The 18,991-nt window shown below is 38.2% G+C and overlaps 2 protein-coding genes across 8 annotated transcripts in view; one reads left to right on the top strand and one right to left on the bottom strand.

The window, feature by feature from the left end:
- C21H12orf60 (chromosome 21 C12orf60 homolog) overlaps window positions 1–16,279 on the top strand; it is a 46,744-nt gene extending 30,465 nt beyond the window's left edge. The window contains exons 1-2 of one of the 4 annotated variants that reach the window (XM_043440208.1): window positions 123–416; window positions 15,301–16,279. In XM_043440208.1, the coding sequence (XP_043296143.1) occupies window positions 15,325–16,041 (717 nt within the window). In that variant the 5' untranslated portion in view covers window positions 123–416; window positions 15,301–15,324 and the 3' untranslated portion in view covers window positions 16,042–16,279. Of the gene's footprint in view, window positions 1–122; window positions 417–557; window positions 589–7,284; window positions 7,336–15,300 lie in introns of those variants that run through there. The other 3 variants (XM_043440209.1, XM_043440211.1, XM_043440210.1) reach the window with 3 other exon arrangements.
- Window positions 1,736–10,952, bottom strand: SMCO3 (single-pass membrane protein with coiled-coil domains 3). 4 transcript variants are annotated; one of them, XM_043440212.1, is made up of 3 exons: window positions 10,687–10,952; window positions 6,193–6,327; window positions 1,736–3,065 (listed from the first exon to the last, which is right to left on the bottom strand). In XM_043440212.1, exon 3 carries the CDS (start codon window positions 3,047–3,049, stop codon window positions 2,372–2,374), a length of 678 nt encoding a protein of 225 aa, XP_043296147.1. In that variant the 5' UTR covers window positions 3,050–3,065; window positions 6,193–6,327; window positions 10,687–10,952; the 3' UTR covers window positions 1,736–2,371. The 4 variants fall into 4 exon arrangements, with proteins under 4 accessions (XP_043296147.1, XP_043296151.1, XP_043296150.1 ...); XM_043440216.1 differs by lacking the exon at window positions 10,687–10,952 and adding an exon at window positions 6,412–6,931; XM_043440215.1 differs by lacking the exon at window positions 6,193–6,327.
- Window positions 16,280–18,991: the final 2,712 nt, after the last annotated feature.

Consider the following 18,991-nt stretch of genomic DNA (forward strand, 5'->3'; position numbering starts at 1 on the left):
TTTGTCTAGCCCAATAAGAGTGTGAAAATGAAGCGGGTGGGCTATATGTTTGGCTGAGGAGGCTTCTCTTCTACCTCTCGGGCCACAGGCATTCTGACCTAACATCCGAGGGACCTGTTTAGCGCTATTTGTGTCACCTGGAATTGTGTTTCTGTAGATTTTTTTCTCGTTTATGATGTAAGCGCATGAAATCTTTGGGGAGTTTCTGTTTGAAAAGGAATCCCGGAGTAACGCTTGCTGCCGTGGTTCATGCATTTAGCTTGGTTTGCTCCCGGAAGTTGATTTTTCCACAGAACATTTGTAGACCTGAGGAAATCACTGTAAATGTTAGAGTCCCGGATTGCTAATCTACAGGATTCGTTTTTTGAAGAGGAAATGTGAGGACACACGTATAGTCAGTTTTAAGTTTACGAGAGGTGAGGTTGGTTTACATTGTGTCTTTTTACCTACCGGTCTTTTCACTCACAAAATATCCTTTATGACGTCACCGTACAAAGGGGTGTGTTCCCTTAGGTCTAATCTTTGTCCTTTCCTTCTCTTTTGCCTGCTCTTTATCTAAGACTCGTCCCATATCTTTTCCCCTTAAAGGTGAGTTTAAACATTCAAAAATAGTATCTCTTACCGGAAAGTGTGTTAGATATGGGCTTCCCTCATAGCTCAGTTGGTAAAGAATCTGCCTGCAATGCAGGAGACCCCGGTTGGATTCCTGGGTGGGGAAGATCCTCTGGAGAAGGAAATGCAACCAACTCCAGTATTCTTGCCTGGAGAATCCCAGGGACAGAGGAGTACCCTGGCAGGCTACAGTCCATGGAGTCTCAAGAATCGGACACAGATTAGCAACTAAAGAGAGAGATGTTATATAGAGGTCAATTCTTACTATCAGTTATAAATGCTCCAAGATCTTGACGGGGATACATACTAGTTTTCTTAGAGAATATTTAAAAGTGCGCTTAACCTGTAAGATTGGTCCCTTACCTAAAGCTTTGTTTTACAAGATTATTGATATGGTTTTTGGCTGAATTCCGAGTCTCACAAGAGCAGTACGTTTTTAAGTTTCAGAATCAGATAATAAATGCAAAATAAAAATTTTGAAGGTGAACTAAATTGTGATGTTTTGCAACTAATTTATCGAAGCAGTGTCAGAAGGGAAAGAAAATGAAGACTAACTTTGAAAAGCTATAGTGTTTCATCTAGATTTTTGAGATACGTTGTGCTTTTAAAATGTCAAGACGTTTCTTTTAATTGGATGCAAGAATCAACTGTAACGAACATTCTTGCAGGAATAACTTTTAAAATAATTTTGTAAATAGAACCCACAAGTCTCAGTGGGGAGTTACTGGTTGTTGAAGGATTTAGAAAATAAACACTTGCTTCAGAAATTCAGCTGACCCCCTAGGCCTCTATAGCCTTGGGATTTTTCTGAAATTAGGTAATTAATGTAATGGATCTCCTGAGTTTTTTATATAGCAGGGAAAGCTGCCTCCTTTTTGCTAGTATTGAAAATGAAATTTAGTTTTTCTTAAAACTCATAAAGTAATAAATTACAACTTTAAACAATAAATTCTTAAAAGAGTAGCAAGTGCCTCTGCTACATTTAAATGCATTACATATATATGTATATGTGAGATTTGCTTATTTTAAAAATGTTCCAAAGTGTCTAGACATTCACTTGAAAATTTAATCATCAAAAAAAAAAGAAAAGAAAATTTAATCATCACACCACAGTTGGTCAGGATTGATTGCAATTACAGCAACAATTTTTATTTTTTATATTTTAACTTTTCTCTGAACAGTCAATCGGAATTACAGATTAGTAATTAGGAGAACTTTCCAGAACAGTTGGCTCCTTTGAAGTAAATTGTTACAAACCAAAATTCAGTCTCTTCCAGTTTAGGGCAAATTGCATTTGAACTGATGGTCACAATTACTGTAGTCTTTCTGTTCAATTCTAAGGCTCAGCTTTCATGTGGGGGCAGAAGTTACTATGTCCCTTAGAACTAAATGATGTCTGAAGCTAGTAATAGTCTCTTCATTCAGTGCAAATTTTGAAGATTTTGACTGGGAATTGGAAAAGGTCACCCCTACACGCTGCTCTGCAATAGCATTCACCGTAATGTTGATCTGTAGAGCACAGTGAGAGGACATCCCAGGATGCAGTCTTTCACTCACAGGTCTAGCACCAACTGATCCAGACATTCATTGTTGATAGAAAACTCTAGAGTCATTTAGTTGTAGCATTTCAGAATCCTCGGAGTTGTTTACTGTATTTATATCTTGTTGGAAGCTTATGGAAAATGAACCTAATCAGAGAAGCAAAACACCATTATGGAGAGAAAGGCAGAGAAATACTCTGGTAGCAAATAAAGTAACTTTATTTCATTTGATGTTTCACTGTGTTGGTGACCTCGGTAATGGCTTGATGATATTTTTCTGAAGCTGACTTGAATTCTACCAGATGCTTCTCGTAACTTTTGATGGCTGCTTGAAGCTGTGTTTTCTCCACTGCTCCCAGGATGGCACGGAAGATCATATCTATCCCAAGGCCAAGAACAGCGACTCCTATGCTACCGAGGAGAGATGCACCAATCTGAGCTAGCACAGTGACCAACTTGTTAATTATGCCAGTTGTGATATTTGAGCCCACAAGTTTAACAGCCACTGCACTGGTGGCAGAAGTAGCTTCTCCCAGTATGACTGAAATAACCTTCTGTACTATCGCAATTTTCTCGGTTTCTCTTTCCTTAATATCCTGAAGTTTTCTGTAAAGAGTTGGCTCTAGTTTATCTTTTAGTGCTTCATCCACCTTTTGCAATTCTTTTTGGATGTTCATCATGGCTTGGATGATGATATCACAGTTTTCTTTGATGGTCCCATCTCTTTTCATTTCAATGGAAGGTAACGTACATCCTAAGTGTGTGTTTAAAACCCCAGTCAACTTATTGGTGGCATGGAAGCTGTCAGATAAGCAGTCAAGGAGCTCCTGGTGAAGACGGTTTACTTCTTGTCGCCTTTTTGGGTTCTCTGGATAGAGGAAGTCACTTTGAGCCATATTTCAAATATGGTCTCTGAAAAATACAATAGGAAATCTTTACTAAGAATCTTGAAAAATATCTGCTGGTTGCATAGATTTGACCAGAAACTCTTTTACTGTGTGGATTAAAAAGTAGTATGCTACCTAAGGAATTTCTCAGAAAACTCAACGTGTTCTTCAAAATCATTTTTTGAAATGTGAAGTCACTATGAAAATACGGGTAACATAGTATAACCCATGGATGCATTAATTATGGCAGTAGATCTTGTGATGGAGAGAATCCTAGATAGTACAGATTTGTGTTTGTCTAACATCTGATTATGGAGAAGGCAATGGCACCCCACTCCAGTGTTCTTGCCTGGAGAATCCCAGGGACAGGGGAGCCTGGTGGGCTGCCATCTATGGGGTCGCACAGAGTTGGACACGACTGAAGCGACTTAGCAGCAGCAGCAACATCTGATTATTAATAGATGTGATTATTTCCAAGTAATATTTAATAATATATTTGAAATGGTTAGCTCTTGATTACCAGTGCTTCTTAATTTCCTCAACCTATAGTCATCACTTTGAATTAGACCTACCAAATTGATTTTTCTAATATTTGAAATTAGTAGGGTTGGAAGAATATTAAGATCTCTGACTTTACAGGGCAATAGCTAATTTTATTTATGCACTCATCTTTTATTTGAGTGGTTATTCTATTCACATGGTTTTAAAAGTATATAGTGTATATAGTATATGTAGTTTAAAGTATAACATATGCTCTGTTATTTTAAAATATTAAAAAAGAAATCAAAACACTTTGTATCTTTACAGGCAACCTGTTTGCACTCCAAAACCTAAGAAGCATCCAGAGGCAACACATATAACAATAGAATATTTACAAAAAGATTCTCATGATAAAAGTATATTTGCAAGATTGCTTAGATTAAAGTCTCACTTAGGCAGTCATGCTGATGGAAGGGACAGGGCAGTTATGAATATCTCTCTGGTTCACTATTTGCAAAGCTTGTAAGTTAAATTCTGTAGAATTGTCTTTACTGCTCTTGGCCATTATTCAGATAAGCTAGAGTTGGCCTCAGAAAGAAGATAATGCCATTCCAGGAAGGTGTTAAGGAATAAGTAACAAGAATCCACCATAGAGAGGAAAAAAGAGTACACCATAGAATGAATAAGCCTGATGTTTATATCCTGCTTGTGTTTGTACTTTTGGCTCAGAGAAAGGAGGAACAAGTGACACTCCTCTGAGTGAATGTGGGTGAAAGTTTGGACCCGGTGAGAACATTGTTCCTCCATATGCGCACTTAGAGTAGTCTTTCTACGTACCTGACACTGATTTTTTTGTTTGGACTCTGGGGAGAGAAGAATAAGAAAATGGAGTCCTTTTTACCTGTGTAGGATCTGGCATATTCTCATTGAGAAAACAACATCCTAATTAATTGGGGCCCTATCTTTCTACCACCGTGGTTTTGGATATTTATAGTGTATTTATAGTATATTTATGGTATTTCTAGGCTTGGATATTGGGAACCTTGGAAACATGGGATGAAGGAATGAAGATATTTTCTGTCAGGAAACTAAACATGAATATAACCTATCCTCCATGTTAGAAGGATACAATATGGAAATGGGAAATTTTTGGAAAAAAAAAAAACAGATTAAGAACATCATTATTTTTGCTCTTAGTTTTGGAAAAATGCACTAGTACCCCTGATGGAGTAAATTGTATCATGATCAGATATTCATTTTTATCTTTGATTTAGATACAGCACACACACACACACACACACACACACACACACACAGAGTAAATTGTATCATGGTCAGAAATTCATTTTTATCTTTGATTTAGATATAGTACACACACACACACACACACAAACACACACACCAGACACAAATGTCCACAAATCAGTAAATAGAAACTATCTCAATTCTGTTTAAAGAAATTGTCGAGTGAGTGAAGTGAGTGAAGTTCGCTCAGTTGTGTCCGACTCTTTGCAACCCCATGGATTATATAGTCCATGAAGTCCTCCAGGCCAGAATACTGGAGTGGGTAGCCATTCCTTCTCCAGGGGGTCATCCCAACCCAGGGATTAAACCCAGGTCTCCCACATTGCAGGTGGATTCGTTACCAGCTGAACCATAAGGGACTATTAAATATTCCCCAAACTCACTATTGGGTTGCAAACTGCAGTTTGCTAACCACAAACTATTACTTTGATTTTGCTTTTTCTCTCCTAGAAATTTTACATTAAACCTTTTTGTTGTTGTCCCTAGTGTTAAGATCTTATCACGAAATGAAAACTCCAGTTTCTGGCTTTGAGTTCTGAAGATCACAGATTACATCCCCATACAGAAATTTAGGTGAGAATAGTCTTTCATACCCTGAACAAGTGAAAAATTTGTCTAAAAACTATCATATGCCATTATTTGAAGGCATAACTTTTAGAAAAGGTGTGTGGTTCTATTTACCTGAAGATAAATACTTGGAGAGATAACCTTCCCCTTTGATAAGAGGTTAAATGCTTCCAAGTGGTCAGTTGCTTTTCAATTAATTCATTGTTTTAACACAGCTTGACAAATTAATCATAAAGTACATTTGAAAGACTAGACTTTTCCTTTCCTCAACATTGAAGCACCTTAAAAACGCAGTATGAACCAGTGTTGTACCAGGTGCAAGAGTAGATGGAATTATGGAGCAAAATAGTCCCCAGAGGAGACCCTGATATATGTTTGATTTAATATATAATGTATGTAGACACTCAAATCAGTAATAATTGAAATTAGTATTCCATAAATGATTCTGGAGTATTAAAAATTTTTAATGTTATCAGTGTAAAATTTTAAATGTTATCAGTATAGTACATGTAAAAAAAAAAGTGATACAATAGCTAGAAGAAAATAGATACTTTTTAAATGTCTGTATGGAGGGCTTCATAAGCTTAAAACCAGTGGGAATAAGTCACACAAACTTTAACAATGATGACCATGTAAAAAGAACTAAAACTACTCAAAATGGAGGAAAAATGAAAAAATATTGATTTCTAAAGTTTAGCTATTAATAAGGAAAGCAGTAATAATCTCACAGCTAAACACACTTTGAACAGACAGTAAAAGAAGAAATAGTAATAACTAATTGATGAAAGGTTCAGTCTTACCGTAAATCAGACACTGTGTTTTCATCTGCAAAAGTAATGTTTTCTTTCCTCTGCATACTAAAAACCCTTGGGCGTTCACATTTATAGTCTTTTTCCTGGGTTCCAGATATCCATAATTTTGTGCCAATAACAAGTCTGAGTAAGAAACATCATGATGTGCTCAGAATTATTTTTTACATCTAATGAAGAAAGACTTTTATTGTCTTGAGTCAGGCTTACCTTCCTTTTTTTCACTTGGGGAAGGGGACTTGACAGTTTCTTTCTGCGGAGAGATCTTCAGCAGGCCTGCCAGTATACTTGCCCCAGTACTGAATACACTTTAAAATTATTTCTATCCCAACAGTGAGATAAACACTAGAGAACTAGGTGGAGGAGAGGTGGCGTTTGAAGGTGAAACCAAGGATTATGTTTTGGGCAGGTGAAACTTGAAGAGCCCAATGAAGGAAGTAATTTAATAATGCAGTAGCAATTTATCTAATGGATAGTAGTACTTTACTATTATAAGGTAGTATGCTACGCTCTGTAGAGCCTACGGAAATGCAGTAGATATGGTCCCTGCTTTTATAGAATTCCTAATGTAGGTAGGAAGTTAAGACATTTAAGACTGCAGTGTCAAGCTGAAGGCAGTATATCGTACCAAATTATAGATAGAGGTGGTGCATGGCTTCTGCAAACTCATTTAAAAGAACTCTCACTTTGAAGTAAGATACATCATATGGTGTCACTTATAAATGGGAATCTAAAAAAATGGTGTATGTGAACTTATTTACAAAACAGAAACAGAGTAACAGATGCAGAAGATAATCTTATAGTTACCTGGGGTAAAGGGAGGGGAGGGATAAACTGGGAGATTGGAATTGACATATATACACTACTATATATAAAATAGATGAGTAATAAGCATATGCTGTATCTCACAGGGAACTCTACCCCATATTATGTAATGACCTATGTGGGAAAAGAATCTAAAAAAGAGTGGAGATACTTATAACTGATTCACTTTTCTGTACAGCAGAACCAACACAACATTGTAAAAAAAGAAGAAAGTGAAGTTGCTCAGTCGTGTCTGACTCTGCGACCCCATGGATTGTGCCCTACCAGGCCCCTCAGTCCATGGAATTTTCCAGGCAAGAGTACTGGAGTGTGGGTTGCCATTTCCTTCTCCAACATTGTAGATCAGGTTTATTCCAATAAAAATTAAAAAAACAAAAAAAACCTCACACTTTAATAATATTGACCCTGGGGCCATGTGGAGACATCCAGTTATCTAGGGAAATGATTTGTACCCTTTCAAACTGATGCTCTTAGATATATGCTTGATATTTAAAGGACAGGTTATACACCATTTGGAGAAGGAAAAGGCAACCCACTCCAGTACTCGTGCCTGGAAAATCCCATGGACGGAGAAGCCTGGTAGACTACAGTCCATGGGATCGCAAAGAGTCGGACATGACTGAGCGACTTCACTTTTTATACACCACTTGAAAAATCTTAGTTGGCAATGGGCAGCATTTGCACTATTGCCCATGACAATTTAGCTCTGACACTTGAATTGCTCCCTTCCCTCAGCAAAACGAAAAAGATCTGCCATCAGTTGGAGTCACCTTTCTTAAAGATCACAGTTGTTACTCAGGCATGCCTCAAGTGATATCTTACCAACAATATGTAGTACTGTACCCAAGAGGAATTCTGGGCTGTATACTTCCCTCTATCTTATTGCATTTCAGGTTTGACCTTTTAAATACTGACTTTAAAATTCAATCTTTTAAAATAATTTTAAAGTCATTTAAAAAATGATTTTTAAAGTTCAGCAGGCAATTAAGTGGTGTATTTAATCCAGCTCTGATCAGCGGCATCTTTTGTATGGAAGATGTCAACTTTACACTATTTTTTATCACATGATAGTGCTCCTAGTTAGCAATGGGCAGTTACCATTCACTTATGTACAGCCTACTTTGAGCTGGTGTAGTGGTTCATGAAATAGAAAGAGTCCTGCACAGCCTGATGGGGAATTGCTAACCAGCAGGTGGAGCACTTGGCCTCTGGCACATTAATTTCACCACAGCCTTTACTAAAGCAGCTGTGCATTCTCTGCTGCTGTATTTGGGCTGTGGGTGGGTAAAATTTTGTGTGATAAGAGAGTTCTGTTGCTAAAACAGTTTGGAAATCACATGTGTTTTGGCTTATTTTATTTAAAAAAAGGAAGTAGACAAATCTTGAAGCTACAGCTCGTATTAGGGACTTGCAATGAAAACAAAGACTATTCTTATTGGACCAAACCCATCAATGTTGTTGAAATGACAAGTAAACATTCATAATTAAAGAACATGTGAGAAATGGTAGAAATATACTGATGATTGTATCTAAAAGTTAATTTTGTGATACTGGGTTTCCCTGGTGGCTTAGATGGTAAAGAATCTGTCTGCAATGCAAGAGGCCTGGGTTCGATCCCTGGATCAGGAAGATCCCGTGGAGAAGGGAATGGCTACTGATGATTGTATCTAAAAGTTAATTTAGTGATGTGACAGTTGTTTTAGTTTTTCAGGAAAGGAACCACCTTAAAGATAAAAATGTATTGGTTATCACATATGCAGATAAATATTTCTCAGGATACTTTTGTGAATTACGTAGTGCTTTGACTGTCCAGTGCTATAGGAATTTAAACAGAAATTTTAGGACCGAGATGATTAGAGGAAGATTCATGGAGAAAGTGACAGTGATTGTGCTTTGATAGGTGGTAAAATTATAACACAAAGAATTTAAAAGATTTGGTAAAACAAAGTATTTTAAAAAGTTTATAGCAATAATATATAAATACTTTAATATCCACAAGGAAAAACATCTATAAACCTCCCATCTTGTTTTTTTGAATTATTCCTTTCCAAAGTTTATTTAAAGGCATAAGTGCTTTTACAAAGTTGTGATAATAGTATAAATAAAATTTCATCTTATATTAATTTAAATACTTCCCCCTATTTCTAGTTTTATAATTATTTTATTGGTTATATAAAATATACATATTTATATTTTATAAAATATTTCATATATATTTACCACAATTTATTAAATCCTTAATTGTTTCACTACCTTAATATAAGTATTTTAATACACATGATCCTTTTTCTCTCAATTACCTGGATTATTTCCTCAGGGTAAATTTCCAGAGGAAATTCAAATCATATAAACATATAATTTATATAATCAATAGGTATAAAAATTTATATTTTGATATGTACTGCAAGTGCATTGCAAAAGCTTTTCCACCTACATCAAAAATTAATTTTTACAGCAGGACACTGGGTGTATTTCAAAGTCAAAGACAATTCTGTTAAATATTACTGGTTTGAGAAGCATAAGGTCAAATTTCAGAGAGTTCTTGCTTTTGTGGAAATGTACCCTGAAAAAGTTAATGATGAAATGACACTGAAATTTGATTACAAATACTCTAGAAGGGAGATTGGAGTAGGTTCATAGAGGTAATAAGATCAACCTTATACTGATAATTTTTGAAGCTGGATTATGAGTATACAGGAGTTTATTATTATTTTCACTTTTGTGTATGTTTGGACTTTTCCCATCATAACAATTAAAAATAGAAAGGAAGAAGGAAAGAAAGCAAAGACCCTGTCTTAGCTTCTGATGTCTGGTCATTAGTGCTGTCTAAGCTTCTACCTTTCTCCATGCTGTCTCCTATCCTCACTATCCATATTGCGTCTAGCTGTACTGCAAGGTTCACTTATCTGGGAGTGTGGGTTTAGGGTATGGGTAAAGTCAGAAGCTTTTCAGGAGAAAATAACAGCTACTAACTAGTTCTGAGCCTCCTTTAAATCAAAACAATGGCCTTTAATTTAAAAAAATAAAAAGTTGATCATGCTGTGATGACACTCTGATATAAGTGTTTAAAAGAATATTTCTGGCCAGAAAGGAGAATATTGAGGTCATTTACCAGCATTTATCAGATGTTCACTTGGGAACCTCTGCCATATGCCTTGAGTAAACAAAGTTCCTTGCCCTCAAGAAGATAGCAGTCTATTTGAAGACACACAGCAAATGCCCAGTGGTATTTAAATGTAATAGAACTTATGAAGGAACATAAGCACTAGACATTAACTAGAATTAGGTCACACATTCATTCTTCTAAAGGTGCTGAATCATAAATTAATGTTAAAGACATAAAGATGTTACAATCCATATAAATAGCACACTTTCACACACAGGTGTCCTTTCATCCTTGTTCTTTTCTAAAAGTGATGTCTTTACTACTTTATCTTCCCTGCTGACTTAATTATATAAGCTGTTAATTTTCTTCTTTCTTGGTATCTTCAGAGACATAAATGATCACCAGGAACATGTCATGGGATCCACTTAAAGTTGTTTTGTTGCTTTATTATATTTATAGCTAGGATTCAAGTCTAGCATATTACTGCAGATACCTTTTAATATGGAGAAGCAGAGTATTATATCAATACTAACAGAAATACCCATATTGCTTACCTTGCTGTGTTTCTGAGTCCAGTGGTCCCAGCAGTTGTTTAGGAGTAGTTGCTGTGCTTTTTCATCTGGTTTCATCTGGATGTTTCTAATGGAATGTGATGACTTACAGGCTTTGTTAGTCTCTGCTGGGTCCCTCTGCCTGTCTGGTTTATTGACTGTTTGTACATGGTTTAGTTCTCAGAATTCTTTTATCTTCTATATTAATATAAAATTGGTATGTATTAAGTAATATTGGACTGCAGGGAGATCCAATCAGTCCATCCTAAAAAAAATCAGTCCTGAATATTCATTGGAAGGACTGATGCTGAAGCTGAAACTCCAGTGCTTTAGCCACCTGATGTGAAGAGCTGACTCATTGGAAAAGACCCTGATGCTGGGAAAGATCGAAAGCAGGAAGAGAAGGGGACAACAGAAGATGAGATGGTTGGATGGCATCACCAACTCAATGGCCATGGGTTTGGGTGGACTCCGGGAGTTGGTGATGGACAGGGAGGCCTAGCGTGCTGCAGTCCATGGGGTTGCAAAGAGTCGAACACGACTGAATGACTGAACTGAACTGAACTGAATATAATTTGAAAGACTGATACAATGATAAAACATCCAATTTTTTATTCTTTAATGGACTTTTAATTTGAAAAGTTCTGTCCAACTGAGCTAATTTGATTCAGTAGAGTAGGTGCCTCTTTGATTGAAACTCTCAGAATTTTGATGTTCCATAATGTCAGCTTGGAGAAGGAACTGGCAACCCACTTCAGTATTCTTGCCTAGAGAATTCTGTGGATGGAGGAGCCTGGTGGGCTGCTATCCATAGGGTCGCACAGAGTCGGACATGACTGAAGTGACTTAGCATGCATGCATGCATGCATTGCAGAAGAAAATGGCAGCCCACTCCAGTATTCTTGCCTGGGGAATCCCAGGGACGGAGGAGCTTGGTGGCCTGCTGTCTATGGGGTCGCACAGAGTCGGACACAACTAAAATGATGCAGCAGCGTGTCAGCTATTCCAGATATTAAATTTACTTTAGCTTCTGTTGCCTTTTGTACCTCCTGTTGCTGATTGCTCTAAGTTCTCAAGACATATGGGCAGAGATATTTTCAGCCAAATGTGTTTTGTGTGTGTGTGTGTGTGTGCTCTTCTTTCCTGGCTGGAAGTTCTGCTCTTTATTACTGTCTTCTGTGTTATCTTGGTTAATCATCTTGACTTCTTTCCCTTAAAGCTTAGATCAGCATCTCCCACGCTTCTTCCTCTAGATTCTGTCCTAATCTCTACTGATTCCTCTACATCAGAGATACATCAGAAGCAGGTAAAATCACTCAACCTCAATAACTTAGTGGAAACACCATGGGCTTTTGAGTTGGACAGTCTCTATTTCGTGTATAGGGGCTTCCTTGGTGGCTTAGATGGTAAGGAATCTGTCTGCAGTGCGGGAGACCTGGGTTCAGTTCCTGGGTTGGGAAGATCCCCTGGAGAAGGAAATGACAACCTACTTCATGGACAGAGGAATCTGGCAGGTTATAGTCCATGGGTTGCCAGAGTCAGACATGACTTAGCAACTAAATCACCAAGACAATAGGGTGTAGAGGGTGAATGTCTAGTCTGAAGGGGACAACCTCAGTTCTAGGAAATTTCTCCATCCAGAAAAAGGACTTACTACTACCAGTTCATTTCATTTTTTCAATAATCAATAGAAATCTCGATTTCTGTGTTTCAATTTAAAATTTGCAACTGATAATGAATTGTAGTAGGTCAAACAAAGCATATCTGGTTAAATTTTTTTCCTGTGAATTGTCAGTTTGTGACCCTTTGACAAAAATATTGAGATCAAATGTGAGACCATTAAAATTGTCTAAATGAGAGTTCACTGGAATAGTAGTTGTGGGAATGGAAGGGAGGGGGTGGATTGAAATAAGTTCAAAGAGGGTTAACAAGTTATAGGGACTGATTCAGTTTGGTGTAGAGAAAAGGAAGATAGATTTTGAGCCTCAACAATGAGGCAAGATGCAAAAATGCATCTCAGATATGCAGATGACACCACCCTTATGGCAGAAAGTGAAGAAGAACTAAAGAGCCTCTTGATGAAAATGAAAGAGAGTGAAAAAGTTGGCTTAAAGCTCAAAATTCAGAAAACTAAGATCATGGCATCCGGTCTCATCACTTCATGGCAGATAGATGGAGAAACAGTGGAAACAGTGGCTGACTTTATTTTTCTGGGCTCCAAAATCACTGCAGATGGTGATTGCAGGCATGAGATTAAAAGACGCTTACACCTTGGAAGGAAAGTTATGACCAACCTAGATAGCATATTAAAAAGCAGAGACATTACTTTGTCAACAAAGGTCCGTCTAGTCAAGGCTGTGGTTTTTCCAGTAGTCATGTATGGATGTGAGAGTTGGACCATGAAGAAAGCTGAGCACCGAAGAATTGATGCTTTTGACCTGTGGTGTTGGAGAAGACTCTTAGGTCTTGAGAGTCCTTTGGACTGCAAGGAGATCGAACCAGTCCATCCTAAAGGAGATCAGTCCTGGGTGTTCATTGGAAAGACTGATGTTGAAGCTGAAACTCCAATACTTTGGCCACCTCACGCGAAGAGCTGACTCACTTGAAAAGACCCTGATGCTGGGAAAGACTGAAGGCAGGAGGAGACAGAGGATGAGATGGTTGCATGGCATCACTGACTTAATGGCCATGGGTTTGGGTGGACTCCGGGAGTTGATGATGGACAGGAAGGCCTGGCATGCTGCAGTTCATGGGGTTGCAAAGAGTCGGATACGACTGAGCGACTGAACTGAACTGAATGAGGCAAGGATTAAGAGGAGAATGTTTTTGGAGGAGATGAGTGCAGTTTGGGATTATTGTTTGACATATACTGGTACGGTTACCATATGATGACCAGTAGGTAGTTGGAAATGTAGATCTGGAGATCAGGAGAATTTCTGAGGCTACACTGGGAGATGTAGGAGTCATCTGCACACAGATGACATTTATAATTAATGGGGATAGGCGAGATCTTTTTAAAAAAATAATTTAGCTTTTATTTATTAATCTTTAGGCTTCACTGGATCTTTGTTGCTGTGCACGGACTCTCTCTAGTTGCAGTGAGTAGGGGCTACTCTCCAGTTACAGTACACAGACTTATTGCAGCGACTTCTCCTCTGCTGGGTCCCTCTGCCTGTCTGGTTTATTGACTGTTTGTACATGGTTTAGTTCTCAGAATTCTTTTATCTTCTATATTAATATAAAATTGGTATGTATTAAGTAATATTGGACTGCAGGGAGATCCAACCAGTCCATCCTAAAAGAAATCAGTCCTGAATATTCATTGGAAGGACTGATGCTGAAGCTGAAACTCCAGTGCTTTAGCCACCTGATGTGAAGAGCTGACTCATTGGAAAAGACCCTGATGCTGGGAAAGATTGAAAGCAGGAGGAGAAGGGGACAACAGAAGATGAGATGGTTGGATGGCATCACCAACTCAATGGCCATGGGTTTGGGTGGACTCCGGGAGTTGGTGATGGACAGGGAGGCCTGGCATGCTGCAGTCCATGGGGTTGCAAAGAGTCGGATACGACTGAGTGACTGAACTGAACTGAATGAGGCAAGGATTAAGAGGAGAATGTTTTTGGAGGAGATGAGTGCAGTTTGGGATTATTGTGTGTCTCTCTTAAAAGGATACTAATCCTGTTGCATCAGGGCCTTAACCTTAATTACCTCCTAATAGGACCTGTCTCCAAATAAATCATACTGGAAATTAGAGTGTCAACCTACTGGATTTCAGAAGGATGCATTCATAGGACAGTTCAGTTCATAGCACAAGAGGAAGAGGGGGTGGTTGATAGAACATAACTCTAGAGAAAACATCAAAAGAGGACTGTGAACATTGGTTATAGACAGTAATATTCCTCTCTATTGCAGAAGAGGACAAGTTGTGATGAAAGGACATTTTTAGACAAGATAGACATTTTGGGAGTTTGGATTAGATAACCTTGATCTTCTTTGGAATACTGCCATCCCTACCTCCTCTGTCTGCTGCTGTCTACCTTTCAGAGTTGTTTAATAGTTACTTGAGATATTCTGTTCAGGACTTTTAGCTGTAATTAGTAGGAAAGACTGAATTGAGTGTGAGTGAGTATTAGTCATTTAGTCGTATCTGACTCTTTGTGACCCCTTGGACTGTAGCCCACCAGGCTCCTCTGTCCATGGGATTCTCCAGGCGAGAATATTAGAGTGGGTTGCCATGCCCTTCTCTGGTGGATGGAGAGTACTTGCTGTGTTTTAACTGGAGCCAGAGTCCCTCTACATATTCTTTCATGTTTTATCCAGTCTTTTCCACTAGACTGGATGGTTACTGAGGGTAATTCCTGAGTATCCATAGGTCAGCATATCCAATATGGGATCTAGCATGCAATATTTAATATGGGGTTTAAAGTTTATGAAAATCCCTATTCTACTCTGCTTTATTTTTGTTACTATTTTTATTAAAGCACAAGATCATTTATGCTTGTATAGCCTTCCAACCTTTGACAGGAGTTATCATCATGTTTAGGTTATACTTTCAGTCTATTTATGGTTGAAACATGTATTTAGTTTTCATTTGGATTCCTACTTGTTTTACAGTGCTGAAACCTTTCTGCTGGAGAAATGTCTTCAGAGTCAGAAAAGGATAAAGAGAGGCTCGTTCAAGCTGCCAAAACATTCTTCTTTTACATGCAAGATCTTGCTTCCTTCACAAATGCACTCATCGAATTGTTCAACAGCAGTATGAGCACTCAGATCCTCTTGATGACTGTGAAAGAAGATGGTAATGTGAAGGCTGTCTTTGAACAAATGCTCAAAATTTTTAAGGAGATGCACTCTGTGGTGGCGGCCAAGCAGGACCCAATGCAAAGTGAACCTTTAAGTTCCAAGATTGCAACAGCTATTTCCTCTATGGTTGAGAAGAGTAACAATATAAGGGAGTTGCAACAGTCAACCAAAGAAATGTTCAAAAATGCCCAGTCACCGATCATTGCCTCTGTGCTGAATAGTGGTAACATTCTTGAGAGTTTGGAATCTTCTCTTTTACTCTTGATGAAATATCCCATCATGAATCTCCAATTAAGTGACTTCTACAGGAAAGGACAATCAGATGCCACCACATCTGAGAAAAGTCCAGGTCCATCCAAAGCCACTACAATAGATGCCTTGAAAAAGTTGCAGGATGCACTCAACATTGAGAATGCTAAGAATACCATTAAGTCAGCTGCAGATCAAATGGAACAAATTGTCAAAACTATGGGACCCATCTTAGAGGTCCTTCAAAAAGCCATAAAAACTATGGAAACCAAGTTTTCTGTGTTTAAGAAACCCAGGAACTAGTAGGAGTGCAACAGAAGTGTTCGTGCTGGTCAGAAAACCAATTCAAACCATGCAAGTTTTCATAGTACTCTCTAAGACCCTCAGTGCCCAACATGTGGCCTATTGGGACATGAATTCAAAGAGTAGTCACCTGGCAAACCATGTACCTCAAGGTTTGCTTTATTCAAATAAAAATAAATAACCAAAGAAATCCTGCTTGAAATGGTGGTTCCTGAAAAGAATATATTGTTCAAAAAAATTCAAGTATGATAATATATTTGAGGATATTTCTAAACATTGTATTTCATCTTAAAGCATAATTGAAATAACCTTCAATTAATTTCTACTCTTAGTAATTCTATTTCTAGTTTCTACAGTGCAAGGTCTAGGTAAATATATATATTATCAATAAATAATATTGTTCAGACCCTAGGAAACAACTTCTCTATTTTTGTCACCCATATACCAATTTCTGTACACTTCAGTGGCTTGCCTATCATACACCATCACTAAATACCTTTGATATGATTTATCCAGAAGTAAAAAAGAATAATGAATGAGGAGTAATAGAATTTTCTTGCCTATGTGAATAAGACCAAAGCAGATGAGTCAGTCTTTGTTTCCTACTGTGGTCTTATGATGAGGAGATATTAGAGGTTGAAAAATGAAAGTACTCTAACATTTTACACGGACATACAGACACGCACAGACACACAGACTAACACACACACACACAAAGACCTAACACTTGTTACTTGACCGAAACAGAAATAAGATTTCTGAGATGTGCTTGACTGAACTGGGGAAAAAAAGACAGATCCATTTGCCTGCCATAAAGTCTTGGGTTCTCATGAATTGCAAATAAGTGTATGCTCTCAAGATTGCCCTATTTCCCTTTATATCTAATAGGAACTTTGTGAAGCACAAGAAAGGCAATTAAGGGCGCTAATATTTTTTTTTTCTTTTTAAGAAGTACGGAATTTACTATTTATTTTAAAAGCAGTTAACTCTAGTTCTCTTTTGGAATTTTACTTTCTGAGAATACCAGATCTTTCCTCGTTTAAATATTTTCTTGTTTAAAAATCTTAAATCCCATTTTCTCTTTCAAAAAAATAAATGCTTGCTTTTCATCTATATCTCAGAGGAACTAAGCAACCTGGACTTTCAGAATTCATGGGTATGGAACTAGCTTTCATCTTCACCCCATTTAGCTCAATTAGTAGGGTCTTTAGAGACTTAGCGATTCCCCATCAACCCGCTTATCTTGTCTACTCCCCGAAAGAAGAGTTGGAGAACATTCTTAGCTGGGAAGTTTGATTTGCACTTTTTAAAAACCTAATTGTTTGCACATAATGGGGATTCAATATATCTTTGATATTTTCTGGGTAATTAGATGTTTTACTACTCTATCTTCACACACATATACTTGCATTCTTAGCAAATGTGCTTAAATTTGCAGTGAAGGCTTAAAATCCAATTTGCCATAAAGTCCTCAGTAAATTAACATATGAATTTAAATTCTAACTTTTTAATAGTTTAGAAGAAATGTGTGTGCAACACCCCATTACAGGCAGTGAGTAAGATTCCACTGACATCTTTAACTTTGCCTTTTATTTCTTGGGTTTCTGTGTTTTCTCCCATCAGACTGAGACAGGCTGGGACCTGGGATCCTTTGCTACAGTCCTGCAGTACTTAGACTTGGACACAACTCTCTTCAAGCAACAAAATGCAAAGAAACTGTATGGGACTACAAATAACTGTGTCATGTGTAAGTGGTATAAATTCTGGACCCAAAGGGTACAAAGAGACCAAAAACCCAATTGCCACATCTGAAGAGCCCTGAGCAAAAACAGGGTACTGCACAAGCCCCCTGCACACAACATCACCTAAGGAGGGGGCAGAACACCTAAGCCAGCCCTCTGGCCTGACCGGTGGACACACCCCTACTCTCACCCCACACAAGAAGCAGGCTTGCCCTTCCGCTGTCTCAGGGAGCAAGCAAGCAAGGGAGCCTGTTGTTTGCTCTCAGCTTCCTCCTGCCAAAGCAGAGGTCCCAATAAAGTGAAAGTGAAGGTGAAGTCGTGTCCGACTCTTTGGGACCCCATGGACTGTAGCCCACCAGGCTCCTCCGTGCTTGGAATTTTCCAGGCAAGAGTCCTGGAGTGGATTGCCATTTCCTTCTCCAGGGGATCTTCGTGACCCAGGAATCAAACCCGGGTCTCCTGCATTGCAGGCAGACACTTTACCGTCTGAGCGCCAGGGAAGCACAGTAAAGCCTTGCCTGAATTTCTGGTCTGGTCTCTAGGCAATTTCTGTTGATTGGGGACGGCCAAGAACACTGATTGATAACAAGACTACACTAGCTTGGTCTTGAATGCTGGTAAAATTCTCTAAAAAATAATAAAATTGCTTGAGAGCAGAGGAAAAAAATCTTTAAAGAAAATTCACACATTTAGTATGTCCTTGGGGCTCATCAAATTCTTTGATGAAGATTTTGTCCTTTGCTAACTCAGGTATCTCTGATGTGTTCCTAGTATTTGGGCTCTCCCGGTTGCTCAAACAGTAAAGAGTCTGCCTGCAATGCAGAAGACCTGGGTTTGATCCCTGGGTTGGCAAGATCCCCTGGGGAAGAGAACGGCAACCCACTCTAGTATCCTTACCTGAAGAATTCCATGGAGAGAGGAGCTCACGTATTTCTGATGTGTTCCTAATATTTAGGATTGCTAAATAAAAAATAAGGGAAAGTCTTTGTATTCATCATAAAATTCCTTCAACTGAGACAACATTTAATTCAAATTATTAAGGCAGAAATATAATTTATTGATTTATGTGATGAAAAAGCTCAGGGTATCCAGTTTCAGACAGTTGGATCTAGGTGCACATAGCTTGTCATCAGGATGCACTTTCTTTTCATTTCACCACTCCTCTTTCGTTGTGTTAGCTAGGGAGGTAGAGTCTCTCTTTTTGGTGG

The sequence above is a fragment of the Cervus canadensis genome, chromosome 21 (assembly GCF_019320065.1).
Source record: "Cervus canadensis isolate Bull #8, Minnesota chromosome 21, ASM1932006v1, whole genome shotgun sequence".
Classification (NCBI taxonomy): Eukaryota; Metazoa; Chordata; class Mammalia; order Artiodactyla; family Cervidae; genus Cervus; species Cervus canadensis.

Excerpts from the sequence above, each read along its gene's own strand:
- SMCO3 (XM_043440215.1), bottom strand. The coding sequence starts at position 3,049 with ATGGCTCAAAGTGACTTCCTCTATCCAGAGAACCCAAAAAGGCGACAA.